Source organism: Drosophila ananassae, chromosome 2L, assembly GCF_017639315.1.
Source record: "Drosophila ananassae strain 14024-0371.13 chromosome 2L, ASM1763931v2, whole genome shotgun sequence".
NCBI lineage: Eukaryota > Metazoa > Arthropoda > Insecta > Diptera > Drosophilidae > Drosophila > Drosophila ananassae.
In genome coordinates, this window is record NC_057927.1 from 12,504,788 (window position 1) to 12,530,615 (window position 25,828).

The 25,828-nt window shown below is 42.7% G+C and overlaps 8 protein-coding genes across 12 annotated transcripts; 4 read left to right on the forward strand and 4 right to left on the reverse strand.

Moving 5' to 3' along the window:
* Nucleotides 1-265: 265 nt before the first annotated feature.
* LOC6499517 (fatty-acid amide hydrolase 2-A) lies at nucleotides 266-4,149 on the reverse strand. The gene is made up of 5 exons (XM_001954418.4): nucleotides 4,131-4,149; nucleotides 3,863-4,059; nucleotides 3,282-3,725; nucleotides 899-1,588; nucleotides 266-660 (listed from the first exon to the last, which is right to left on the reverse strand). Exons 2-5 carry the CDS (start codon nucleotides 4,040-4,042, stop codon nucleotides 346-348), a joined length of 1,629 nt encoding a protein of 542 aa, XP_001954454.1. The 5' UTR covers nucleotides 4,043-4,059; nucleotides 4,131-4,149; the 3' UTR covers nucleotides 266-345.
* Nucleotides 4,150-4,533: 384 nt separating this feature from the next.
* On the forward strand, nucleotides 4,534-6,933 carry LOC6501046 (scaffold protein salvador). Its single transcript, XM_001954419.4, has 3 exons — nucleotides 4,534-5,501; nucleotides 5,564-6,499; nucleotides 6,568-6,933. The coding sequence occupies exons 1-3, from the start codon at nucleotides 4,672-4,674 to the stop codon at nucleotides 6,626-6,628; spliced, it is 1,827 nt and encodes a 608-aa protein (XP_001954455.2). The 5' UTR covers nucleotides 4,534-4,671; the 3' UTR covers nucleotides 6,629-6,933.
* A 1,019-nt stretch (nucleotides 6,934-7,952) lies between these two features.
* LOC6501047 (cystinosin homolog) lies at nucleotides 7,953-10,917 on the forward strand. 3 transcript variants are annotated; one of them, XM_014911385.3, is made up of 8 exons: nucleotides 7,955-8,079; nucleotides 9,193-9,294; nucleotides 9,361-9,457; nucleotides 9,522-9,707; nucleotides 9,759-10,119; nucleotides 10,178-10,466; nucleotides 10,525-10,627; nucleotides 10,726-10,917. In XM_014911385.3, the coding sequence occupies exons 2-8, from the start codon at nucleotides 9,255-9,257 to the stop codon at nucleotides 10,826-10,828; spliced, it is 1,179 nt and encodes a 392-aa protein (XP_014766871.1). In that variant the 5' UTR covers nucleotides 7,955-8,079; nucleotides 9,193-9,254; the 3' UTR covers nucleotides 10,829-10,917. The 3 variants fall into 3 exon arrangements, with proteins under 3 accessions (XP_044572292.1, XP_014766871.1, XP_044572291.1); XM_044716356.1 differs by lacking the exon at nucleotides 7,955-8,079 and adding an exon at nucleotides 8,580-9,010; XM_044716357.1 differs by lacking the exon at nucleotides 10,726-10,917 and having other exon boundaries at nucleotides 7,953-8,079; nucleotides 10,525-10,631.
* Nucleotides 10,918-11,201: 284 nt separating this feature from the next.
* Nucleotides 11,202-15,528, forward strand: LOC6501048. Of its 3 annotated transcripts, XM_014911386.3 has the most exons (9): nucleotides 11,202-11,355; nucleotides 11,416-11,700; nucleotides 12,087-12,197; nucleotides 12,257-12,293; nucleotides 12,352-12,378; nucleotides 14,095-14,404; nucleotides 14,466-14,718; nucleotides 14,779-15,197; nucleotides 15,257-15,528. In XM_014911386.3, the coding sequence occupies exons 1-9, from the start codon at nucleotides 11,312-11,314 to the stop codon at nucleotides 15,277-15,279; spliced, it is 1,509 nt and encodes a 502-aa protein (XP_014766872.1). In that variant the 5' UTR covers nucleotides 11,202-11,311; the 3' UTR covers nucleotides 15,280-15,528. The 3 variants fall into 3 exon arrangements, with proteins under 3 accessions (XP_014766872.1, XP_001954457.2, XP_032305479.1); XM_001954421.4 differs by lacking the exons at nucleotides 11,202-11,355; nucleotides 11,416-11,700 and adding an exon at nucleotides 11,745-11,925; XM_032449588.2 differs by lacking the exons at nucleotides 11,202-11,355; nucleotides 11,416-11,700; nucleotides 12,087-12,197; nucleotides 12,257-12,293; nucleotides 12,352-12,378 and adding an exon at nucleotides 13,995-14,039.
* Nucleotides 12,351-13,745, reverse strand: LOC6499516 (putative gustatory receptor 94a). Its single transcript, XM_001954422.4, has one exon. It carries the CDS (start codon nucleotides 13,608-13,610, stop codon nucleotides 12,396-12,398), a length of 1,215 nt encoding a protein of 404 aa, XP_001954458.1. The 5' UTR covers nucleotides 13,611-13,745; the 3' UTR covers nucleotides 12,351-12,395.
* Nucleotides 15,529-16,932: 1,404 nt separating the features above from the next.
* On the forward strand, nucleotides 16,933-23,314 carry LOC6501049 (short-chain dehydrogenase/reductase family 16C member 6). Its single transcript, XM_001954423.4, has 7 exons — nucleotides 16,933-17,500; nucleotides 19,063-19,218; nucleotides 19,280-19,456; nucleotides 22,461-22,533; nucleotides 22,595-22,772; nucleotides 22,829-22,954; nucleotides 23,026-23,314. Exons 1-7 carry the CDS (start codon nucleotides 17,207-17,209, stop codon nucleotides 23,111-23,113), a joined length of 1,092 nt encoding a protein of 363 aa, XP_001954459.1. The 5' UTR covers nucleotides 16,933-17,206; the 3' UTR covers nucleotides 23,114-23,314.
* A 60-nt stretch (nucleotides 23,315-23,374) lies between these two features.
* On the reverse strand, nucleotides 23,375-24,989 carry LOC6502630. Its single transcript, XM_001954424.4, has one exon. The coding sequence runs from the start codon at nucleotides 24,162-24,164 to the stop codon at nucleotides 23,466-23,468; it is 699 nt and encodes a 232-aa protein (XP_001954460.1). The 5' UTR covers nucleotides 24,165-24,989; the 3' UTR covers nucleotides 23,375-23,465.
* A 320-nt stretch (nucleotides 24,990-25,309) lies between these two features.
* LOC6499515 lies at nucleotides 25,310-25,828 on the reverse strand. The gene has a single exon (XM_001954425.4). The coding sequence runs from the start codon at nucleotides 25,715-25,717 to the stop codon at nucleotides 25,433-25,435; it is 285 nt and encodes a 94-aa protein (XP_001954461.1). The 5' UTR covers nucleotides 25,718-25,828; the 3' UTR covers nucleotides 25,310-25,432.

Genomic DNA, 25,828 nt, shown 5'->3' on the forward strand with positions numbered 1-25,828 from the left:
ATTAAATACAAAATATATAAACATTAATATAATTTGATTCAGAATTCCAAATGTTAGTTTTCTTACTTCCTATCTTCCTTTTCTTTCCTGTAGAAAACAAATTTTTGTTCTTACTTGGGCAGCACTGAAATGGGAGGGTTAAAAATTCAAAATTAAATTTGTTGGACATATTTTTATTTAGTTTTTAATTTGTTAATGTATTTTTAAGCTACCCTCAGCCAGTTAACTTGAGAGATCAAAATTTCTTAAAAAAACGAAACCACTTTGTTTTTAAAAAACTTTTTAATTTTGTAAAATTTTAAATAGCAAATGATTAATAAATGTGGGTTGTTTTCATTATTTTTTTTAAAACGGGTAAACAATATCTTTTAATTCATTAATCTCGTGTGGAACAGGTGGCTTCCAACCGCCAAAAGCCCTTTCTAGCTCTACGGCGACTCGAAGGCACAACCTGTCCTGGTTTGGACCCGCAATGACGGAAAACCCGTACGGAAGTCCACGTTCGTCCAGACCCATGGGCACATGGGTAACCGGAAGACCCAGCACATTGAAGATCAGGGTGTAGTCGACGCCCCAGAGGGAAAATACTGACCACTTGTGCCTGGGAGCCGGCAAGTTCAAGGTGGGGAACAGCAGCACGCCATTATCGCCGAGAAGTTTCTAAAGAATTAATAGAAATAAATATGTTATTAAAACTTAAATTATTTCTAAAATTACATTACTACTATTATTTCTACTACTATTATCCGAGAAATAAAGATTGCGACACAAAACGTTCTCATAACCAAAGTACAATCTGATGATTATAATTACTTTACAAATAATAATAAACCCGGTTTTAATGTAATCCCCTCCAGCGTGTGGCTACAACTTGCATGTTAACTAATTGCTCACTTACGCTGAACTCTCCGATGCGGAGCCGTGACTCTTCCAGATACTGATTCACCTTTGCTCTGGTCATGAAGGCGTTGGTTCGACGCAACAACTCGAACATCAGAGCGTTGGTTGTGTAACTGGACTGACCCACCAGACTGCGTAATATCTCCCAAAGGGTCTGCCGCACTTTACCCGACTCCTCAGGTCCTTCCAGCAGGTAGACCATTCCATCTTGTCCAGCGATTCCCGATAGAGCCATTTCCACCGAGTTGCTGAGATTGGGCAACTGGGACTGAGTCACCTCCAGGCCGAGGGTCTTCAGGTGAGTGGCTGCTCTGCAAATGGCATTCCGAATGCTCTCATCAACAGGCATGTGAATGAGTCCGTTCAGGCCGTCGAAACCCAGTGCATAGTGCACTTTTATTTTGTTCAGTTGGACAGGTTCGGTTAGGCGCAACTTTTTGGAGTTTTCCTGGCCCGCCATCACTCGAAGTAGATCGTTGAGATCCACGGCGAACCGGGTCATTGGTCCCTCCACCAGATAGTGTTCGATACCCGGATCGGAGGAGTCGGGAAAGTGTCCCTTAACGGACACCACTCCGCCGGAGGGCTTGTGTCCAAAGATGCCACAGTACTGGCTGGGAATACGAATGGATCCTCCAATATCCGACCCAATTCCAAACAAAGAGGCTCCAGCGCCATTGAGAGAGCCCTAAAGAAGGGGAGCTATTAATTTTAGTTAAAAATACACTGCGCGTCATCAGATTAGCGCCCCCTGATCATTCTCGGGTAATGTCCAATATTATCCAAACTATCAAGGCTAAGCCATAAAACTTTTTTTTGACGATACTTTTAATAATATTCTTCAAAATAAGATAAGGTACATAATGATAAGTATAACAATAATATTTTATTTATTTGAAAAGAAAATGTATACCAAATATATGAATTTAATTTTGCTTCATCAGATTAGCGCCCCCTGCTTAAATTTAATGAATTTTCACTTAATGCTTAACAACTAGTAGTGTTTTATGCTTAATCTTATTATTTACTTATTTTTTAATCAAATTAATAATGGGTGGTCCCGCCCCCATTTTCCAGGACCTCACAGATCCTGCTAGGAAGTGACTCGTACAATTTCTCAATGTATTGTAATGATATGGAAGACCAAGCTTCTTTAATCCCGTCGATGAGCTCCAATTTTGTACTATACTGCTTTCCAGACTCGTAAACTTTTCTCGAGAGCCATCCCCACACGTTCTCTATTATATTTAAGTCCGGAGAGTACGGCGGCCACGCCAGGACATCAACGTTTTGGCCCTGTATCCACGATTTTACAGATCGGGCAGTGTGGATTGGAGCGTTGTCGTGTTGAAAACGCCATTTAAGATTTCCAAAACAATTTTGGAAATGTGGGAAAGCCGTTTTTAAAAGATTATTATACGTTCATTTTCGGGGTGAGAAATTGTAACTCATAGGTGCCATAATAGGATATGGCTCCCCATACCATTACGCCACCTACCCGGCTATGTAAACGATCTAAAATATGCTCTTCTTTACGCATGTCGTGGAAATAATAATTATAGCCGTCAGGGCCTTCTAAATTAAATTTCTTTTCATCGGAAAAGACTACAAAGCGCCACTCCTTCGACCATGTCATATGCGAGCGAGCAAAATTTAGGCGCATTTCCTTTCGTAACTTATTTAGTTGTGGTTTTTTTTTAGTTTTAGTCTTTTCAAGTGTTCTGCTTTTTTTATGACTCGTAATACCGTAGACTTGCTAGCTTCCACACCGCTTTTTTCTTTAATTTTTGTAGAAGAGTCGTGTGAATTAGACGCATGTCTAACTATAGACCGAATGTCTGCTTCGGAAATAACTCTGTTGTTACCGCCTTTCATATTTTTACCATAGCCTTGTTTATTTTTAAGAAAACTGGCTATAGTTTTTCTATGCCTTCCCATTTTTTCAGCAATTTTATGTAAAGATAAGCCACTTTCACTAAAGGCTTCGATCTTAGACTTTTCTTCTAAAGATAGGACAGTTCCTTTACCCATTTTGATTCTCAGTTTATAAACAATTATTCAATTAATCAGCACAAAAAATTTCACAACTGTACGTCAAAAATTACGCGAGATAACTAAATTTGAATTTACAGGCGCTAATCTGATGACGCAAAATCAGTGCAAGCTTTTGCAGAGAAAGTAAAACAAAAGAAGAAAAAATAGATAACGGATTCTCTCACCTAACGGTATTTCTGTCAGAAAGCGACAATTTGTGCATTTTAAAAGCAACAACAAAAATTTTGAAGTTGCGTGCAATAGAAACAGAGATAGATGCAATAAAGTAAAACCAAAAGGGGGGCGCTAATCTGATGACGCGCAGTGTATGTAGTATCCATACTCACCTCACCGCCAGAGCTGCCCCCCGGAGTCCTCTCAAAGTCGTACGGGTTGATGGATCGTCCGTTCAAGAAGGTATCCGTTTCGATGCTAAAACAATACTCGGGAGTTGCAGAGACCAGAAGAGGAATAGCTCCGGCAGTTCTTAATTTTTTCACCGCCTCGCCATCCGCATTGGCTTTTACATTTTTCCGGAAGAGACTGCCCACAGAAAAGGTCATTCCTTCGAGGGCACATGACTCCTTGACGGTCATGGGCAGTCCCAGCAGGGGACGCTCTTCGAAAAGCTTCTCCACCGCCTCTGGAGATGCGCATCCGGCTATTAGGTCATCGGCATGTTGGGCCTCCTTCAGAGCAGCCGGGAAACGGGACTCAATCAGCGCATTTAAATGCGAATTAACGCTCTCGATTCGGTCGATGTATGCCTTCACCAGCTCCACAGAAGTCAACTGAATATGGATTAAAAATTGTATTTAAATATTTCATTGACTGGCTAGTCGGTTGGAAGATAAGCTCTAATGTTGACCTTTGGTTTATGATAAGGGCTCCCAAATTAGTTCCCATGCTACTTTAGACTGTAGGTTACCTGACGTGACCGAAGACGACTGCGCAGCTCCTGGATACTCAAAAGGAGAAGTGGATTTTTGATCGGAGGAACTTGGGTTCTTTTGGGTTTCTGGGGATACACGAACTTATCCAGAATCGGGCTGATGATCCAGGATAACACCTTTACGACTATCAGGAGCAGACGAAGAAATATTTCCATTGTAGATCGTTCCGCAGCTGTGAAGAGAATGAAAATAATAAACAAAAACGAGCGCCAGAAAAGAAGCAGGGCGAAGAGTCACGCTCACAGGTGCAATTTTTGATTGGAACAGGTTGGAATGGGCGCGAAATTCAAATCTTCAAAGGTCAATTTTCTTAAAAATCTAATAATTTCAAACTTATTACAGAATGCATTCAAATAACTTGTAAGCTTGTTCTAACAATTTTATTTTGTATAATTATTTATTTATTTTTTTGTGCCCGCTATTGTAAAAACAGTGTTAGGCAATTTCAAAATAAAACCATTGGGCGCTCGCCCTGTAACAATTCATTTGTTACATTTTGGCGATCAGCGGTTGATGAAATGGTATCAATTTTACATTTAAAAAAATCTAATGGAAAATGAGAGCGATACAATTGATTTATTATTAAAAAATATTGATTGAATCAACCAATAAGAACTATCGATAGATTACTACGATCGATAAAGGAAGACTGCACAAGTGCTTAGAAGCGTCGATAAGAGTGCTGTAAAATGCCAGCAGAATAACAAAAACTTGGAAATAAAGAATTGGCCTTAACAATGGTGTAAAAAAAAACAAATTCCTTTTGAGAGCAAAGCGAGTCTGCATGAACTATTTAACAATTCTGCTGTGCAACCGAAAACCGACGATGCTCTCGCGCCGGAGCAAGGAGAAACAGCACAAGGAGGGCGTGGTGGGAAAGTACGTGAAGAAGGACACTCCGCCGGAGATTCCCGTCATCAATGTGTGGTCCAGTGACCAGCGGTCCAAGAAGAAAACGCTCCAGCGCTGCGCCAGCACCTCGCCCAGTTGCGAGTTCCATCCGCGCAGTTCGAGCACCAGCCGGAACACATATTCCTGTGCAGACTCTCAGCCGGACTACTACCATGCCCGGCGGGCACAGAGCCAGATGCCTCTCCAGCCGCACAGCCAGCACCATCACTCCCACACCCATATGCATACGCATCCGCCCCTGCCGCCCCACCAATTTCGGGCCAGCAGCAACCAGCTGAGTCAGGGCAGCGCCGGCAGCAGCACCAGCAACTATGTAAACATTGAGCAACTGGATCGGATGCGTCGCCAGCAGTCATCCCCATTGCTGCATAGCACTCCGTCACCGGGTCCCGCTGCAGGGGGATTCCAGCGCAGCTACTCCACCACTCAGCAGCATCCGCATCCGCATCCGCATATGGCGGCAGCTAGCTACGACGGCGATCAGGGCATGCTAAGTGCATCCTACGCGAATATGTTGCAACTGCAGCAGCGGCCCAACTCCCCCGTCCACTACGCTATCCCGCCACCACAAGCACAGCAGCCCCAACAGCTCCAACAGCAACATCACCAGCAGCATGCATCCACCCCATTTGGGTCTACGTTGCGTTTCGATACGGCGGGCATGTCCTTCAGGGATCGCCAGCCACGGTATCACCCCACCAGGTATGCCCACCCGCTTCGTACCATAATAATGAATTCTGTAAACATATTTTCTGCTTTCGTAGGTCACCAATGCAACAACAGCAACACTTGCAGCACCAGCAACTGGCGCCGCACCTGGGTGGCAGCTACTCCAGTGATTCTTACCCGATCTACGAGAACCCGTACCGCGTCTCCTCGATGCGAGCCACTCAGTCGCAGCGGTCAGAGTCGCCGATCTATAGCAACACAACGGCTTCATCTGCCACGCTGGCCGTGGTACCACCGCCCCACCACCAAGGACATCTAGCGGTTCCTGCAGCCGGTGCCAGTGGTGGGGGATCTCTCAGCGGCAGTGGCCGTGACGGCAGCTCGGGCAGCATTCGTGGCGCCTCTACCTCAGTGCAGTCTTTGTATGCACCACCCCGCACACCTCCGACTGGGGCGGGCGGGATCGGCGGCAGCGCGAATGGATCCCTTCAGAAGGTGCCATCGCAACAATCGCTCACGGAGGCCGAGGAGCTGCCCCTGCCTCCGGGTTGGGCTACGCAATACACCTTGCATGGCAGAAAGTACTACATCGACCACAATGCTCATACGACTCACTGGAATCATCCCCTGGAGCGAGAGGGTCTGCCCGTGGGATGGAGGCGGGTTGTGTCCAAACTACATGGCACATACTACGAGAACCAGTACACTGGGAAGTGCCAACGGCAGCATCCGTGCCTGACCTCGTACTACGTATATACGACATCCGCGGAGCCGCCAAAGGCCATCCGTCCGGAGGCTTCTCTCTACGCCCCACCCACTCATACCCACAACGCTCTGGTGCCGGCGAATCCCTATCTTCTTGAGGAAATACCCAAGTGGCTGGCCGTCTACTCCGAGGCGGACTCATCAAAGGACCACCTGCTTCAGTTCAACATGTTCAGTCTGCCGGAACTGGAGGGCTTCGATAGCATGCTGGTGCGACTTTTCAAGCAAGAGCTGGGCACCATTGTGGGATTTTATGAGCGCTATCGGTGAGTGGTGGCACAACTGCTTTCAATTTCCCCACTTTATCATTCTCTGTGGTTTGTTTTGCTTTCAGTCGCGCTTTAATACTCGAGAAGAATCGTCGGGCCGGCCAGAATCCCAATCAGAATCAGTGACGCAGCAGCAGCAGCAGCAAGTGACGACTGAAACAGAGACCACATACTCGCCAGCAGCTAGATAGCCTATATCCTGCAACCACTAACTTATTTATCCATCGACTCATTGCGATAATCAGTGCCTTAGACAAGACTTGACGGAGAGAGCAGAGCAGAGCAACGGAGATCCATTTGACCAATCGAGTGCCTAGTTTTAACGTAGAAATGTGTTACGTTCGATTTACCTTACCCCCATTATTTATGTGAATTGAGCTGCGTTTTTGTTTGTAAAATGTGCAAATTAAACTGGTTTAATGCTCAATTTATTGGCCGGCATCCCCGTATTGTATGTAATCAACCTGTAAGGTGAGCCACCCGCGGTCTCACCCGATTCTCTCTCCAGGAAACAATACCATCAACAATAAGGTCTGGTCTCCAGTTGTGCCTCCGGCGGCCAAGTCTTGCTTCGCTTGGCACATATTTCCGATTTCATGCCAAGTTTTCGATTTGTTTGCAAAAAATTTATGCATTTGGCACAAGTGGATCGGGGATCGGGAATCGTGGCTTATTCTGCACCATCAATAAAAAAAAAAAAGAAAACAATGGGAAAAAAATCTACGATAGAAAGTGAATCTTATAATTTGATTTGTTTACTGTGACAAATTATTTCTAGCCGGCGGTGGGCTGGTCGCATACCATTTCATGAAACTTGAGTTATCAGAGCTGGTATAAAACTTAAGTATCTTTTATTTTTAGACCCATGAAACTGCTGATAAGACCATTCAAAGCTTGTTCTTTTATTTATTGGAAAATGTGGGGGAATGCCATGAAAATACTTTATATTGAACCTAGATTGGGTGAATTACTAAAAGAGCTATTAACTTCAAAAATGTTTAAAAACTGAAAAGACTTAAATTTCTGAAATAAGGTTTGGTTTTTTTGAAATTTAAAGTATTTGGAATTGAAGATTTTATAATTTTAATGTTATTAGATATTAAATTATTAAAAATATCCTCCTTTAACTTATCGAAATGGATTTAATTAAATTATTATCCTTATATTTTTATTTATTCTTCAATGCCCATTATATTTTTTGTGTAAAAATATCTTAATTAGTCACGTCTTTTATTAAGTACCTGAAACGTCTTGAGCTGAAGGGTTCTTAATGAAAAAAAAAAAAGAAAAAACCTTAAAATATAAAACAACTGCCAAGCGGTCTGCCTGCCGATCCGAATCTCACTCTCGCTCGAATTTCTGTTGTTGCGACGATAGCTGCGCGGCGACTACTGTCCCCAGACCCGCAGACCCTCGAGCTCCACAGCTCCATCCATTATTTATACGGCTCCATTCATGCGCGCGTTCAGTTGCTGGAGAGTCGCCATCCAAATCGGCTCCAAATGATATTGCCACCGGCGGTCATTGCGAGTTTAATTGTCAGTTAGGAGCATTGTTTAATTTTGGTTTTAACGCGGGTGAGTGTCGTCTGTGGACGGATGAGTGATGTTTATCACTTGGTAAATACCCAGTTCTGGATGTGTTTTTTATCGCGTTTTTGGGAGGGATATCTTGGAAATTGGCTACTAAATCGCCCGCCCCACTGCTTTCCCAGCCGCCAGTGAAAGTTCTAATCCGGCTGAAACAGACGCAAAAAAAAAAAAAAGAAATAAAAAACATTTGTTTCCAACTCGTGTGTTGAATTATGCATTCTTTAGACGGGTATTTGAACAGTTGGTTTTTCCAAGTTGTGGTTATCAGTGTAATAAACCGTGATTAAAAACATTACTACGTTTCTAGTGAAATTTATTAACTAATATCAAGATCAGTGCGAGCCGAAGGCCTTAGCTGCTATGGCTCTTAGCCCTAAGATAGCTCTTAGTTTAGAACTATCTGTTAGCTTTAGATACAATTTCAATTTTTTGAGATTTTTGTTTTTGAAAATAAAGAAACTTCTAGTAACTTAATGAAAAGAGGATTAATTGTCTTTCTTATCTGAGAACTGCAATGCCTGGGGTGTACTGCCGCAACTTTAATGTTAGCCAATAATTCGAATATAGCGACTGACACTATCAGGTGCCATGGCTTGGAGATAAGCCAGTTCTCACGCGCCCTTGTTTAACGCCATGTCACGGTCCTCCCAATGGATCCAATATAACCGTCATATAAAGTCTGGAATCTTTTGTTTTTACGACTGACCGACAAACGAACAATCATTTCCTGCTGTGACCAAAACTACACTATGAAGTGTGTGCCGGGCAAAAAATAAAAAAAAAACAAAAAAATATTGTTCTAATTGCAAAGTTGTAACATTGAGCGAGATTTTTTGAAGGTTGCCCCTCTCCATCGCATAGCAATTTTATCTCAAAAACAAAAACATCTAACCGACTTATATAGAGCGAAACACAGGTAGATTTGATAAAAGTGTTGGAGGTAGATGATATACTCTTCGAATGAATGCTGGAAAGTATTAATTCAAAGTGTCATCGGGAGCTTGTGAATTTGCATTTTTAACTCCAACTCTCCTTTATTGGTGTAAATTGATCAATTGATTTAATTTTCAATTACATGAATACCCTTTCTGTCCGAAGAAAATGCCAATAGGCCTCAAAAAACATTAAACTGAATCTGAAAGAAAAGCGACAAAACAAGAATGGGCCTGGCGTTTGTACTCCTTGTTCTTCTGGCTACAGGTGAGATTCTCCATCATTTAATCCAGATATGGTATGTGCCAATAAGACGGATTCTTTAACCGACAGTTGGCCTGGGAAATGGACAAACCGGTCGACTTACCGTCGATTCCCATGACATCACCGTTCTTCTGAACACAAACGAGACTTTCGTGGTCTATGCCTAGTAAGTTCCAATTGCCAGTTATTAAATCAAGTTACATATTAACTAAAAATACTCCAATTTACAGTGAATTGTTGGAGCAAAGTGTGCGAGTTACTCTGAAGACGGATTCGGACGATCATTTGCGACTGGAGCCTGACTCCTTCGATTATCCCTCCGGCAGCACCCAAAACCAATCGGTGGTAATAACTGGCTTAAATGCTGGCTATGTTCAAGTCACGGCCTCCAGCGATCAGGATGCCAATCAGGCGATGTATGTATATTTATAGTTATCTTAATCCATATAAAATATTATATTTTTCAGCGTGGATGATGTTTTTCTGCGAGTAACGGTGGCAAAAAATGAAGGCCTTATCTACACTTCGATTGTTTTCGGATGGATTTACTTTGCCGCCTGGTCGGTGTCCTTTTATCCGCAGATCTGGATCAACTACCGCCGCAAATCCGTGGAAGGACTGAACTTTGACTTCCTCACCCTCAACATTGTTGGCTTCACTCTGTACAGCATGTTCAATTGCGGCCTCTACTTCATTACTGGCCTGCAGGAGGAGTACGAGGAGCGTCATCCTCGTGGTCTGAATCCGGTGTTGCTGAATGATGTGGTCTTCTCACTGCACGCCATGTTCGCCACCTGTATAACAATCATACAGTGTTTTATTTATGAGGCAAGAATATTTTTCTAATTATTTAGCAAATAAATTATAAATATTTCCTTATTTCCAGAGGGGACAGCAAAGGGTGTCATTTATAGCCTATGGCATCTTGGGCATCTTTGCCGTGGTGGTGGTGGTCTCAGCCGGGCTGGCTGGCGGTGGAGTCATCCATTGGCTGGACTTCCTGTACTACTGCAGTTATGTCAAGCTGACCATCACCATCATCAAGTATGTGCCTCAAGCGTTGATGAACTATCGCAGGAAGAGCACGTCCGGATGGAGTATTGGTAATATCCTGCTCGACTTTACTGGAGGAACTCTAAGCATGTTACAGATGATCCTAAATGCCCACAATTATGGTACGATATAATGAGAAATTTGTGAACTTTTAAAGAAAAATCTAAAACTCTTTTTCAGACGATTGGGCTTCACTATTTGGTGATCCGACAAAGTTCGGCTTGGGTCTTTTTTCTGTGCTGTTTGATATTTTCTTTATGCTTCAGCACTACGTGTTTTACAGGTAATATTCGGTTTAAAAACTTAACTCTGTATATTATTATTATACCATTTTCACTGTAAACTTATCATTATTGTGCTGTTCCTTTGTATATCCTTCAGGCACACCAGAGAGTCCTCGACCTCTGACCTCACCAATGTCACAGAGGCGCAAAATCGAGCTACAGACAATACACCTAGTGAAGAAAATATTGTGAAATATTAAAGCTTTATAGTCCGTGTGCTAAAAGTGCTTTTTTGTACGTTTTTAGAATTGTAAATATATGCCATAGCTACATAAGCCTAATCTACGAAGTATTTGAGTTTTATTTTGAATTATAAAGTTATGGTTTAATTATAGGACCTGTCTCTTGTACGAACATGTGCGCAGATACTCCAGGACTCATTTTTGGCAATCAGTTGGTGTGATTGGGAACAAAACCAACAGTGAAATTGATTAGCTTTAATAAATATTTATACTTTGGTTTTAAATTCTGGCGCCATTTCATCGATATTTGTTAAGTAATCGATATATGATGTTGTTGTCGGTACTAAACTTTTGATGGAAGTGTTGCCATATCTTAAAACGTACTGCTCAAAGCACCGTAATACGCGAAATTCGTTTTTCTTTGCAATTTGTTGAAAGAAGCGAGCTAGAAGGTGGTTAGCTTACAATTTTGTGCATTTCTTGATAAGAAATCCATGCAAGATGTCTCTGCAAGCCTCTTCGTCGTTTAGCATGACCATTAACCAGTAAGAATCCATAATTTTCCCAACAAGATGACATGAATAATTGGGATCATTTTTGCACAGAAATTCTTGCAGCATTTCAAGAACCAACAGCCAAACTTACTTCTTCGGAGGCTTCGACGATCCGTCGAACGTGGACTTGAGCCCGATCTTTGAGTGCGATTTGTTTCCAGAGGGGCCGCCTGTGCAGTCTACTGGTCCTAGCGCTCCTCTTGTGCCTTGCAATAACTCCACAAGCTTCGCTGTCGTTCAGAGTGAGCCAAATGGAATTGCGGCTCTACCCTCCAGGATATTTGTTAATAATAGAGGAACCTGGACTCAAACTCCCGGAATATTAATCCCCAAACGGTGAGATTTTTCAAAATAACCCGCCCTTGACGATAGCCGATAGTTGGGTGCTCAAGATATGTACGTAGCATGGTGACTGGCAAAATTCCACTATCCACGGTCTCTTCCTAGTTTTTACCGCTCTCGTATTCAGATCCTTTTACTGAGTTTTATCCTGGTTTCGATTTTAAAGCACTAGAATACCGAAATGTACATTTCCCAGCCAATGTCATGGCACAAAGTCAGGTACTGCAGAGTGGTTACCACCGGACGTAAACATGCATGAAGCAACACGCATGTACTTGCACCATTCACGTCGCGATTCGATTGTATTTGTAGCTAAGAATACTGGATCGCTCTACACTCGCAATTTTTGACTAACTCTAAAATGTGGTTCTCCGCAACAGCGCTGATTCTGACGAGGAATACCATTCAACTGCCAATGAAGCATCCGTGGGATCGGCACCGGAGACAGCCTCAGATGACATTGAAAAGGCCGTTGCAGAAGCGGGGGACTTGTGAGTACTTGACCATAACTGATCAGTGTGATCTATATTTATTATTTCATCCTATGCAGAACTACCGAGCCGATGGCCTTCCTGCAAGGACTAAATGTGAGTATATCCTGGCTAACCAAAAGTTCAGCTACTAAAGCTTTTCAAATACTTACAGTCGGGAAACCTCATGCAGTTCAGCCAGGTTGGTACCACCACATCCTAGAGCATCCTGAACCGTTGCGAGAGATCCGCTTGCACCAGGATAAGCAAAAAGCTGGCCACCGTCGAGAAGACATTCATAATCAGTGTCATATCTAGTTCATACAGACCCAAGGGCTTGATTTTGAATCGACTGAGTGTCACAAATAGGGTAAAATCCTGGACAGCTTTGCGAAAGCGAGGGTCTGCATGTCGCAGATTCATATCCTGCAAAAGTGTGCCAGTTCTTTGGGTGGCAATCAACAAGTTATTGCACAAATGGGTCAGTAGTGTGATTTCCGCTAGCGAAATGAAGAGGAACACCAAATTGATGAGGGAACCCAAGCCGTCGTACGGTTTTCCGCCAATGAAAGTATCCGCTACGGCGTAGTATAGGCTGTAGAATCCAACTGTCATTCCGAGGAGATGACAAATCAGTGATAGGATCATGGAAAGCGACATAGGGCTTAGGTATTTTCCGGTATGAACGTATATTAACCTGTAGCTGATCGCCAGACTGTCCAGTTCATCGGCCAAGGAGCAGAATCGCTGCATGCGGTAGTAGGTGGTGTTCAACTTTAATTGCTCCTCCCTTTGCAAAATATTAACCTCCTTGAGGACCGTTTCCACACGGAAATTCAGGGCCTTAATAATTTCCAATACTACAATCATTGCGCCATAATAACAATTATTCAATAGGTTTGAGATGACCAACGGAAACAGTCTGTATATGGTCCAAAATAAACTTAGTTCGGGATGCAGGCGCCGCTGCTGTAGAATAAATGCCACCTCCAAGATGAAGGGGAACCCAATAGACTTGATAAAAGCCGTCGAAATGGCAATATACAGCGATTTGCTATTGAGGCGAAACTTCCTCAGAATCTCGAAGAAGGGTACGGCACTCATCATCTTGGCTACATGTTCACTTATGATCATTTGTGTTACATAGTTTATAACTGCCACTGTAATGTTCATGTAGCTGTACAGCGTGATGGCATCTCGTAGGTTTATCTGACCCTGATAGTATTCCTTGACAATCTGGTGTCCATACATTATCGTAAATCCAACAGTCCAGAAAATGTCATAAACGAGATATATTATTGAGAATCTGAACTTCTCGCGGCTGCCAGAATAATAGCGGTTGGAGAGGAGCCCAAAAAATGTCATAAGGGCTACCAGTGTGATTGTTAGGAATTTTACCATGCTGCGATGGGTCGAATCGCTGGACAAGTCCATGTTGTCGGAACAATTGATTTAAAGCAACTAATACTTGCCTAATTGTTTTAGTCCTCATCGAGCTGATGCCATCGGACAAACAGTCAAAAATAAAGACACTATCTGGACACATCGCAAATGACTTGTTGCAAGTGAGAGGACAGAAAACCAACTGAGCATGCGCCCGACTCGCCACTAAACTCGGCCCGTGTGACTCAGACGCCTTGCAATTTCATAAGACCGACATGACGTCACATTCAAGAGAACTCACTTTTAGACAGAGAACTCTGTCGTATATCGCACATTTTGTATATTCTTATCGAATAGATTAGCAAAATTATAACTAAAATTTGCAATAGCTTGTGAAAGACTAGAGCAAAACAAAAGAGCAATTCAGTCAATAGCTAGTCAAGTAGAAACATGAAGCTCTACCAGCTCTACGAGCGGAAAGTGGGAACTCTACATTCCTCTTTTGGTAATTATTTTATTTGAATATATTTTCCAGCAATCTGTACTACGCGAGATGATTCTGCAGGATCTCCAGGCCCAGGTCAGCACTCTTCCAAAATTGGAAAAACACAACAACGGTGGCTACAACTTCAGCTTCGAGTTGGTGGAGCCACCCAAGTCGGATTGGACAATCTCTAAAGCGCTTAATAAGCTTTATATCCGCATGAACAAGGTTTTTAACGTTGACATCCAGTTTAAAGCTAGGATGCCCATTCAGCCGCTGAATCTGCGCGTTTTTCTTTGTTTTGTCAAAGATGTCAGTGGCCCGGTGTTGCGTTGTCAGAACCACCTCAGTGTTGAGCCCCGTGAGTCCACCTCTTGGTCCACCATAAATTCCAGTTGAATATCCATTTTTTCCATTTTCAGTTACCGATACCAATGAGAAAGAGCGCGAAAACTTACTGCGCTGCGGGAATCCCAATACCATCTATTGTGGTACAGCTCAGGGCAAAGGTATTTCCGAACGCTATTCGGTTCTAATTCCTTTAAATGTGTCGCGGTCAGGAGGTCGAAACGGAGGGGGACTGGTACGTCAGACCTTGGCATTTAATTTTGTTTGTCAAAATTCATGTTTCGGGCGAAAGGAGAGCTGCTTGGTCTTTTGTTTAGAGAATGCAAGGTAAAGAAATTAAACATTTAAAGAGTTATATGTATTATGGCATTTGTTTGTTTTTTTCAGTGGTGATATTGTTGGACAGGACTTTTTAAATGTTAAAGTCTGTACGTGCCCAAAACGTGACCACAAACAGGAAGAACGCCAAAAAAATGTGATGAAGCGAAAAATGCATGCAACCGACACTGAGGAGGATGACGCTGAGGACCATCCGTCGAAGTCGCGCCGGCTCACCGAGTCGATGCACATTAAGGAGGAGACGGAGAGCAATGACAGCTTTAATACCACCCACCGGGGACTGCCCCATAACTGGGATGTGTCGGCAACCGATAATGGAAAATACCAGCTGTCCATTACAGTTCCTAACAAGGAGTGGCTTCTGGACAGCATAGAAGGCATGATCAAGGAGGCGGCCACTCAAGTTCTGCGCAGCCCAAACAAAGACCGTCTGCGCAGCTATGCCCAAAGTCTTTTAAAACTGAAAAGTAAGTTATTTCAATGAATTTTCTTCGAAGTAATTGGTATTAACTGATTTTGTTTTCAGAACGTGCCTATGAGTTGCCATGACCTCCAGAAAAGAGTTCATCAAATAAAGTTAAGATCCACGTGATTTATTTAAGACACTAAGAGATATTGATAGCAGTTGTCATAGTTCGTAGATTAATGTTCAAGAGCGTTTGTAAACGCTATTGATGCAATTTTTTATGCGGTGGGGCCAAATATGGTACTTAGAATTTGGAGCATTTTTTTGATATTCCAATAAGTGACTGTTGGATTTTTATTTAAATCTAAGAATAAATTCCTGGAAATGAGAAGAAAATTTTTTTTTTTTTTTTTTTAAATGAGGGGGTAAAGAGCGCCTCGTGCTGTACGCTTGTAGCAGACCCTACTGTACGTGGAGTACAGTGTAGCGCATGCTATGGCCTAGCCATGTGACATGTGTGGCTTGTGCGGTCAATGCTCCTTTTTTCCGGCACGGCTCCGTCTCAGCAAGTCTGCAAATATGTCAAAATCGCAGTGCGCTGCATCTACATATTTTATTTATACTCCTATCTGCGCCTCTTTGGTTTTAGTTCTTCGCTTAAAAAACTATCTTAAGCGGGGCGCATGCGTTTGCCAGCGTTGCACATGTGCGAGGATGCAAAAAAAAAATTGCAGTCTAAGATTGAAAAAAAAAAAACAGATGTTGAAATTGCGGTGCAGCTGCAGGCGACTTTTGGATTTTGCCACATGCGGCATATAGGCAGTAGCTATGTTTACTTCGGTGCTGTTCATTGACCTAGGGCACGGCAATTTGAATATGCCATAATTGTAATGGAATAGGAATCTCTCCGTGGCCATATTGCATGCAGAAGCGGATGTATCGACTGCCATTTGGGGCCTTTCCTTTTTCTCTTTGGCTGCGTTACCAGTTTGGCACCACGAAAATGGGTCGAAAGAAATGCTCACCAGCCCAACCACTCGATTCTCGTTCGGCGGGTGCCTAACGAAGCAGTTTTGGCTTGAGTCCAATGAGAGCTTTGAGTCAAGTTTTGAGCTTAATTTGGAGTCTGAGATACATTGAGAAAAATATATATTTTTTTTATTTATTCCAGATTATCTAAGGAACTATTGTAAATATTTTGAAAACACGTTAATAAAGATAAATTTTAATAATTACTGTTTAGGAAAAACTTTTATTAGATTTACTTTCAGCTTAATCCTATGTATTTACTTTATTTAGATATAGATCTTTTATCAATAAACTTTCAAGTAACTATGATGCATTTGTCTCGAAAGTACTATAATAAAATATAATATTTTGTTAGTGACAAAACGTTGGGTGGGTGACGTTCAGGTGGTGGCTGATTATAATGCAGCAGTAACTGAGACTCACGGGAAGCTGTTGTTTTCCAGCTCTTTCCCCCAAAGGCCACCTATGTTTATGGCCCAAGATAAAGGGAAAGTAAACACCGACGATCTCTTATCTCAGCATACAAAACATGCTCCCCATCCGGAGCGGGCACGGGGAAAACAATGAAATTAAACACGAAAATTAAAAACAGAAAGCCCGGCTGAGATGTCAGGTGAAACCGCAAGAGACTGCAACTCCACTCCGACCGATTCGATTCCACTCAAGGTGGCCCACTGCCCACTCAAATCTGCAGTCGTAGATACAAACCAGATAGCGACTAGCGATCTTCACTCGATGGGGAAAGAGTCGGTCGAAAGCTGGCGCGGCCCAAGTATTGTGTAGTTTGGCTTTGGCATTCGCATTCGGTTGTTGGCGTTGGCGGTTGACGTTGTGGTTGTCGTTGTCGTTGCCGTATTAGTGCCTAGTCCACTGCCCGATCTTCGTTTCGCCGGCACGTCGCACGTTGCAGCTGTTTGGAGTCGATTTAATAAGCCATATAAGCTATATACGCGACGACCGCGAAAATATCTTGGCTGAAACCGAACCGTTTTACCTTGTTTTTGTGAGTGTCGGTGTGTGCATGGTGCAGCTGCTGCAGAGATGGTGGAGTCAGCTACAACCACGACGATAACGCGGACCACCACCCAGTTGCCGGCGGGTTCTGGAACAGTGACTCCAACTCCGGCTCCCTCTACGGCCACGCCCACCGCCGCCCAGGTTGCAGCGCAAGCGCAGCGGAATGATGAAACCACTCGAGCCATCTTTAATCTAAAAATTATTGTTTTCGTCTTGCTGCTGCCCCTGATTTTGTTCGCTGTCCTGCTCAAGCATCTTTTGGATTACCTGTTTGCTTTGGGCTTGAAAGAAAAGGATGTCAGTGGCAAGGTGGCACTGGTAAGCTATCATCTGACAGATGTATCTGAAAGATACAAGCTTTTTTGTGGCTGCGACATGGCAGCCAAACGAAACGCAACGTCACGCACTTTTCTTTTCCAGTGACTGCCCACCAACATTTCCACTCCCACCTTTGGCCCACTCTCACCTCAACGTTTTCCCAACCGCTTTTTTCCCATTTATTTTTTATTATTATTATTTTTTTTTGTGTCATCTAGAGTGGGTGCGGCCACTGATGGCAGTATTACTAAAGTAAATATTTATGCGTTTGGCACCAGCTCATTGGACTGGTATGAGATTTGCGGTTACTTCAGCTAATGTGGCATCATTTCCATGTAAATATAGCTGTAACGATGCAAGCCCCCTCCGTCCGAGTCTAATTTAATTTCAAAATAATCATATTTTCCCCATCGCGGTCCATTAATCGCATATGGACAGTCTGACACTGATCGGAGGAGGCGCACACATTGCGCTCTAGTTACGGAAAAGTCAATTGGCGGTCGCCATCGGTCAAGGTTTAAGTGAGTAGGTGACACACTGGCGACTGGAGATGATGCGATGCCAAGAACCTGATCGAATTTTGGATTTCATAAGCATTCCATTCCATTCCCGGCTGAGACGTGGGCAGCACACGTAGCGTATTAATGAGTCATTATAGCTCGATTTTTATTTTAGTCTTAACTTTTACGATCGTTTTCTCAGATACGAATACTCCAAACACAGTTGCACATATCATAAGATACAGATACAAGCTTTCGGCCGAGTCTACAGTGGAGTACTTGAAGGGAATATTCCCAGGCTAGTTGTGAGAAGCGACTTAATTACCAGATTAACTTCCGAAGATAAATTCGATTGTTCTGCCAAGAATTAGAGATCCCCCGGGTAATCGGCGCCCCTGCCAAACACAAACAGGTTTTGCGTCGCTAAAAATACAAAAAGACAAACTGAAAGGCGCAAAAATGCAAAGCTTAGGAACTTCACTTTTATTTTCAGTCCAAACACGATCGGTGACGTTTACTGCCGACTCGAATGTAAACAAAAAACAGCTTCGGCAAGGGCTGGGAGAAGTATCTCTGGCAGGCGGCGCCGCTGGGTATCTGGCAGATGCGTAGATAAAAAACAAATACTAGTACTAGTTAATTTGCATATGATATTGAAATTCTTCAGCAATGCTATAACCACTACAGTGACTACAAAAACAACTGCGCACTGCCATGTGCCGATGACTTGTTATTGTTTTTATACAATTTTTTTCACGAACGTGCCAAAGTTTTGGTTTGCATCACAATCGTAGAATCGACGCACCCCCTGACTGAGGTCACTCAAATTTCGGTTTAATTACGGTCAAAAGTCATTCAATTGTGCCTGAGAGGGTCGGCCCACCGGGCGTATGAGTAATGTCATTCATTCAACTACCGCCAGTACTCACATAATTGCTGGTAAATGGGCTTTTTGTTCAATGCAAGTCGCATTAGCCCCAGTTGATTGTTTGTAAATTAAGCTAATTAATTTGTATAATTGTAATGAGGGTAAACTGTGATTTTATCTTTCTTAACTCAAAGGTGACCGGCGGGGGCAGTGGCCTGGGTCGCGAGATCTGCCTGGAGCTGGCGCGGCGGGGCTGTAAACTGGCCGTAGTTGATGTCAACTCCAAGGGCTGCTATGAAACCGTAGAGTTGCTCTCCAAGATTCCCCGTTGCGTGGCCAAGGCTTACAAGGTAAGATCACTTAGGCTATATTTTTTCTCGAAAAACTAAATAAAGTTTTTTTTTAATACAGAATGATGTTTCATCTCCTCGGGAATTGCAACTGATGGCTGCCAAGGTGGAAAAGGAACTTGGTCCCGTCGATATCCTGGTCAATAATGCATCACTCATGCCCATGACTTCGACGCCTTCTCTGAAAAGCGATGAAATAGATACCATTCTTCAGCTTAATCTGGGATCTTACATTATGGTAAGAGTTTAAAGGACCCAAAATATTTAACAATTTTTTTTTAAAGAAACGGTATAAAGATATAAGTCAGCTATCAATCTACAAATCGATTGAGGTATTCCGCTTAAGAATCGGATGGAAATTGGCCACGATATAGCCATCGCTGGGGGCCATATTGTCCTGCCATGCATTTTCTCAATTAATGAAGGGGACCCCCAGAAATTTTGATGAAAAATCTAAAAAATATTTTGTTCCTAGTTTTTGATACAGAATGATGGAGAATCGATCTACAAATCGATTGAGGTATTCCGCTTAAGAATCGGATGGAAATTGGCCAAGATATAGCCATCGCTGGGGGCCATATTGTCCTGCCATGCATTTTCTCAATTAATGAAGGGGACCCCCCAGAAATTTTGATGAAAAATCTAAAAAATATTTTGTTCCTAGTTTTTGATACAGAATGATGGAGAATCGATCTACAAATCGATTGAGGTATTCCGCTTAAGAATCGGATGGAAATTGGCCAAGATATAGCCATCGCTGGGGGCCATATTGTCCTGCCATGCATTTTCTCAATTAATGAAGGGGACCCCCCAGAAATTTTGATGAAAAATCTGAAAAATATTTTGTTCCTAGATTTTGATGCAGAATGATGGAGAATCGATCTACAAATCGATTGAGGTATTCCGCTTAAGAATCGGATGGAAATTGGCCAAGATATAGCCATCGCTGGGGGCCATATTGTCCTGCCATGCATTTTCTCAATTAATGAAGGGGACCCCCCAGAAATTTTGAAGAAAAATCTGAAAAATATTTTGTTCCTAGATTTTGATGCAGAATGATGGAGAATCGATCTACAAATCGATTGAGGTATTCCGCTTAAGAATCGGATGGAAATTGGCCATGATATAGCCATCGCTGGGGGCCATATTGTCCTGCCATGCATTTTCTCAATTAATGAAGGGGACCCCCCAGAAATTTTGATGAAAAATCTGAAAAATATTTTGTTCCTAGATTTTGATGCAGAATGATGGAGAATCGATCTACAAATCGACTGAGGTATTCCGCTTAAGAATCGGATGGAAATTGGCCACGATATAGCCATCGCTGGGGGCCATATTGTCCTGCCATGCATTTTCTCAATTAATGAAGCCCCCAGAAATTTTGATGAAAAATCTAAAAAATATTGTGTTTCTAGATTTTGATGCAGAATGATGGAGAATCGATCTACAAATCGATTGAGGTATTCCGCTTAAGAATCGGATGGAAATTGGCCACGATATAGCCATCGCTGGGGGCCATATTGTCCTGCCATGCATTTTCTCAATTAATGAAGGGGACCCCCCAGAAACTTTGATGAAAAATCTAAAAAATATTTTGTTCCTAGTTTTTGATACAGAATGATGGAGAATCGATCTACAAATCGATTGAGGTATTCCGCTTAAGAATCGGATGGAAATTGGCCAAGATATAGCCATCGCTGGGGGCCATATTGTCCTGCCATGCATTTTCTCAATTAATGAAGGGGACCCCCCAGAAATTTTGATGAAAAATCTAAAAAATATTTTGTTCCTAGTTTTTGATACAGAATGATGGAGAATCGATCTACAAATCGATTGAGGTATTCCGCTTAAGAATCGGATGGAAATTGGCCAAGATATAGCCATCGCTGGGGGCCATATTGTCCTGCCATGCATTTTCTCAATTAATGAAGGGGACCCCCCAGAAATTTTGATGAAAAATCTGAAAAATATTTTGTTCCTAGATTTTGATGCAGAATGATGGAGAATCGATCTACAAATCGATTGAGGTATTCCGCTTAAGAATCGGATGGAAATTGGCCAAGATATAGCCATCGCTGGGGGCCATATTGTCCTGCCATGCATTTTCTCAATTAATGAAGGGGACCCCCCAGAAATTTTGATGAAAAATCTGAAAAATATTTTGTTCCTAGATTTTGATGCAGAATGATGGAGAATCGATCTACAAATCGATTGAGGTATTCCGCTTAAGAATCGGATGGAAATTGGCCAAGATATAGCCATCGCTGGGGGCCATATTGTCCTGCCATGCATTTTCTCAATTAATGAAGGGGACCCCCCAGAAATTTTGATGAAAAATCTAAAAAATATTGTGTTCCTAGATTTTGATGCAGAATGATGGAGAATCGATCTACAAATCGATTGAGGTATTCCGCTTAAGAATCGGATGGAAATTGGCCAAGATATAGCCATTGCTGGGGGCCATATTGTCCTGCCATGCATTTTCTCAATTAATGAAGGGGACCCCCCAGAAATTTTGATGAAAAATCTAAAAAATATTGTGTTCCTAGATTTTGATGCAGAATGATGGAGAATCGATCTACAAATCGATTGAGGTATTCCGCTTAAGAATCGGATGGAAATTGGCCAAGATATAGCCATCGCTGGGGACCATATTGTAATTCCATGCATTTTATCAATTAATGATGGGGACCCCCCAGAAAATTTGATGAAAAATCTAAAAAATATTTTGTTCCTAGATTTTGATGGAGAATGATGGAGAATCCCCCCCAGAAAATTCGATGAAAAATCTAAAAAATATTTTGTTCCTAGATTTTGATGTAGAATGATGGAGAATCGATCTACAAATCGATTGAGGTATTCCGCCTTAGAATCGGATGGAAATTGGCTAAGATATAGGCATCGATGCGGGCAATATTGTCCTTTCTTGCATTTTCCCAATTAATGAAGGAGACCCCCCAAAAATTTTGACGATTTGCAGATTTGCAGCTCCGGAAAAGTTGTGACATTTCTGATCATTCAGTGATATGCCAACTAGGTGACCGAATACGGCCATTCTGTCTTACAGTTTGAAGCCAATAGCTTTAAAATTGGAAGACTACTTCGCATAGAAATATATACCTTGTAGATATCTCCTTCACTACGTTGCACACTTTTGTCCAAAATTCGAATACCTACTGAAGGGGTATTATGTTTGGTGATTATTTTACATATTTTTAACCTTTTTATAATTTTGATTACAGACCACTAAGGAGTTTCTTCCCAAGATGATTACCCGCAAATCAGGTCATCTGGTGGCCGTAAATGCTTTGGCTGGTAACTTTTGCCTCTTTATGTAATAATGTCCTTATTCATTATGGAAATTATTGTGCTACAGGTCTGGTGCCACTGCCAGGAGCCGGTATCTATACGGCAACCAAATATGGAATTGAGGGCTTCATGGAGTCGCTTCGGGCGGAGTTGCGTCTTTCGGACTGTGACTATGTACGCACCACAGTTGCCAATGCCTACCTTATGCGAACTAGTGGCGATCTGCCTCTACTAAGCGATGCGGGGTGAGAATTTTTCAAAGATAAGCCAATCCTTTTGTTAATCCAAAATGTCCCTTTAGGGTGGCGAAAAGTTATCCCGGTCTGTCGACGCCGTATGTGGCGGAGAAAATTGTCAAGGGCGTGCTGCTGAACGAGCGCATGGTGTACGTGCCAAAAATATTCGCACTCAGTGTGTGGCTGCTCAGGTGAGAATTAAATTAGCCACGGTGTCTGATGATTATTTCTAACGATTATTATTGTTGGCCCTCCGCATCAGGTTGCTGCCAACCAAGTGGCAGGACTATATGCTGCTGCGCTTCTACCACTTCGACGTTCGCAGCTCCCACCTGTTCTACTGGAAGTAAGATGGGACAGTAGCCCCTTATTCAGCAGAAGCTCCATCCAGCCCATCCCAGAAGCATTTAAGCGGAGCGCTTGTTGGTTTCCCACTGGCAGTTCTTAATTTAACTATTGCTTGCACTTAGTGTACATGTTTAGCTATTTATATGAATCTTTAACATAAAGTAAATTTATTTTCCTAACAAGTAAACAAAATTAAAATTTCAGCTTTTGGAAAATTTAATTTAAAGTTCAGTTGCAAGTGAAGACAAATACTAACATTGAAATCATCGTGGGGAAATATAATATTTAATCATTTTGCTTCTAGAAAAGCAGTTTATAAAAATAATTGACATTTTGATTGAAAAAAATCTATTCCTATTTTGTATTCGATTTCGTAGCCAACTTTTTTTGTAGCCTAAGCCCTTGGCTATAGCACTTCTTCTGAAATTCCTGGACACACGATCTACGCTCATTATTCCAGGTATAATTGAAAGGGCATCGGTGGATAAGCTTGTAGCCATTGGAGCAGAAGTAGAAATAAGCGCAGTTTCGAGGATGAGGCATGAATCCATACACTCCGGTTGTACAGTTGGTGATTATATCTGGCGATTGTCTTCGGTTGCAGGACACCAGCTGGGCAGGAGTGCAGGCTCTCGGAATACCAGCTCCTTCATAACAAACCATATACGGATAGCAGGGTCCGGCATTCGAAAGGTTTCTCAGGGTTATCGCCAAAGGCTGGGTTGTTTTCACAGCCGAGGTGGGTTTCGACACTGGGGATTTGGTTGTAGTTGTGAAAATTTTTATACCCGGCTCCTTGGACTGACATCTTTTAACAAGTTGCTGATCCACACAACGTTCCAGCTGCTCATCATAAAAGTGACCAGCCAGGCACTCGGCCTCGAAGGAGCCAGGTCCGGCACAGTATATGTATTTGGAACAATTATTGGCGCTGGCTAGGTAGGCGCCTATTTTTGGGGCACTGACACACTCTTTGAATTCCACAGATAAAGTACACTGACCCATAAAATAGGTCAATAATATGATGGCTAACCATCTTAAAGTAGTATCCATTTTGAGGCACCCGTTACGCTGCGATCACATCTCAAGACTGAACTCAAGGTTCGGGTGTCGTTGAATATTTTTGCATGTGCTTTGATATGATAAAGAGATGACATGTTTCAGCATCGATTATTGTGTGGTTATCGTATTCTAGATACGGTTAATGAGTTTCTGAATTACGTAAACGCCCCGCCGCGCCGAGAGTCCGGATTCATGCGGTATGCCGACAATTTGCGATTTCGTAGCCTACTTCGCAGCAGCGCCGGCCGCAGATTTAATGACCAGGCCACACCACAGCACAATTCTCGGATGGATTCAGTTCAACGCGCTCGGCGCTCAGTAAAAATTGAAAATGTACTCAATACGCAATTAAGTGTCGCCACTTCCGCCGGGACAAACGGCAGCCATCGATACACAAAAATATACGTATATGTGTGCGCACAATCATGGCCATTCATCGCCCTCATCATGGAAATGGACAGGGACATTGGTCGTGGCTTGTCGGAGTTAAACGATAGCCATCGATTTAATTTTCGATGAGATATTCATAACTTGCAATTAGGTTTGGCGGCTCTGCCTCACTTTTCCAGCAATTTCGCTCTGTGTCCGATTAATGAAGAATTACCACGGCAAATGGCAGGGATTTCTCCGACATATACTGGTCCATCTGTCGCATTAACATTATATTCAGCACTGTCATCGGCATGGCGCAGTGAAAATTAAAATTTAATTAATTGTTAATTAAACGCAGCCGAGTGCCAGTTGTCCCAGCAGCTTATGTGGCATATTTTTCGGCTTTCGACAACAGGTTATATCGGATTGAATATCTTTTTATGTGTTTATCTTCAGATGCTTTGCGACCCACAAAAATACAAAAAAAAAGACAATAATGAAGCGAAAACAAAACAGAAAAAAACGACCCCATATGGTGATGACGACGAGTCAAGTGATTAAGTGCACGCTGAAATCTTCAAATGCAACATGTGCATCAGCCCCCGGAGAAAATTCTAATTACAATTATGGAACCGAAGACCCCCAGCACCTGCACTCACTTCAATGCGCAGGCGCAGCGGCATCGGCGGCATCGCTCGATAAAAATAGCCCACTAATTATTTGTGCGCTAGGGTTACAGTTCCTCTCATAAAAAACAAACAAACTCCACTGTCGGCTTTTGGTTTTATGGATATTTTGTGCCCCCGCGAAGTTTTTCAATACGACTGTTCCTTCTACTTGAATATTTATCCACAACTTGTCAATTGGGGGGGTGTTGGCCCCTTTGCCTACGGACTGCGATTATGATCTCCGCATCCCTCATGGTGCTCCTGGGCCTCCGAATCGATTATCCGCCGTAGCTCCAGGAGCACTCGTTCCGTGCGCTCTTCCAGCCGATCCAAGGCCCCATTGAGGGCATCCAAATTGGAGTTGACACTGTCTATCAGACGCTCCGAGTTGTTGGTCAGCGTCATTAAATCCTCGAAGTTGCCAGCCGGTTGACCTGCATCCGCTGTGACCCGAGCCATCTCCAACTGCATCTGCACTGGCCTCTGCTCCTCGGTGCGTTCCATTAGAGACCTCAAGGCAGGCAAATGGATTTCGGATTAACTTAAATTTTAAATGTCGAGTATTCAAAGGCCTTTCAGCGCTGACACATATCTACGGGGTCCTTTGTGAGTATA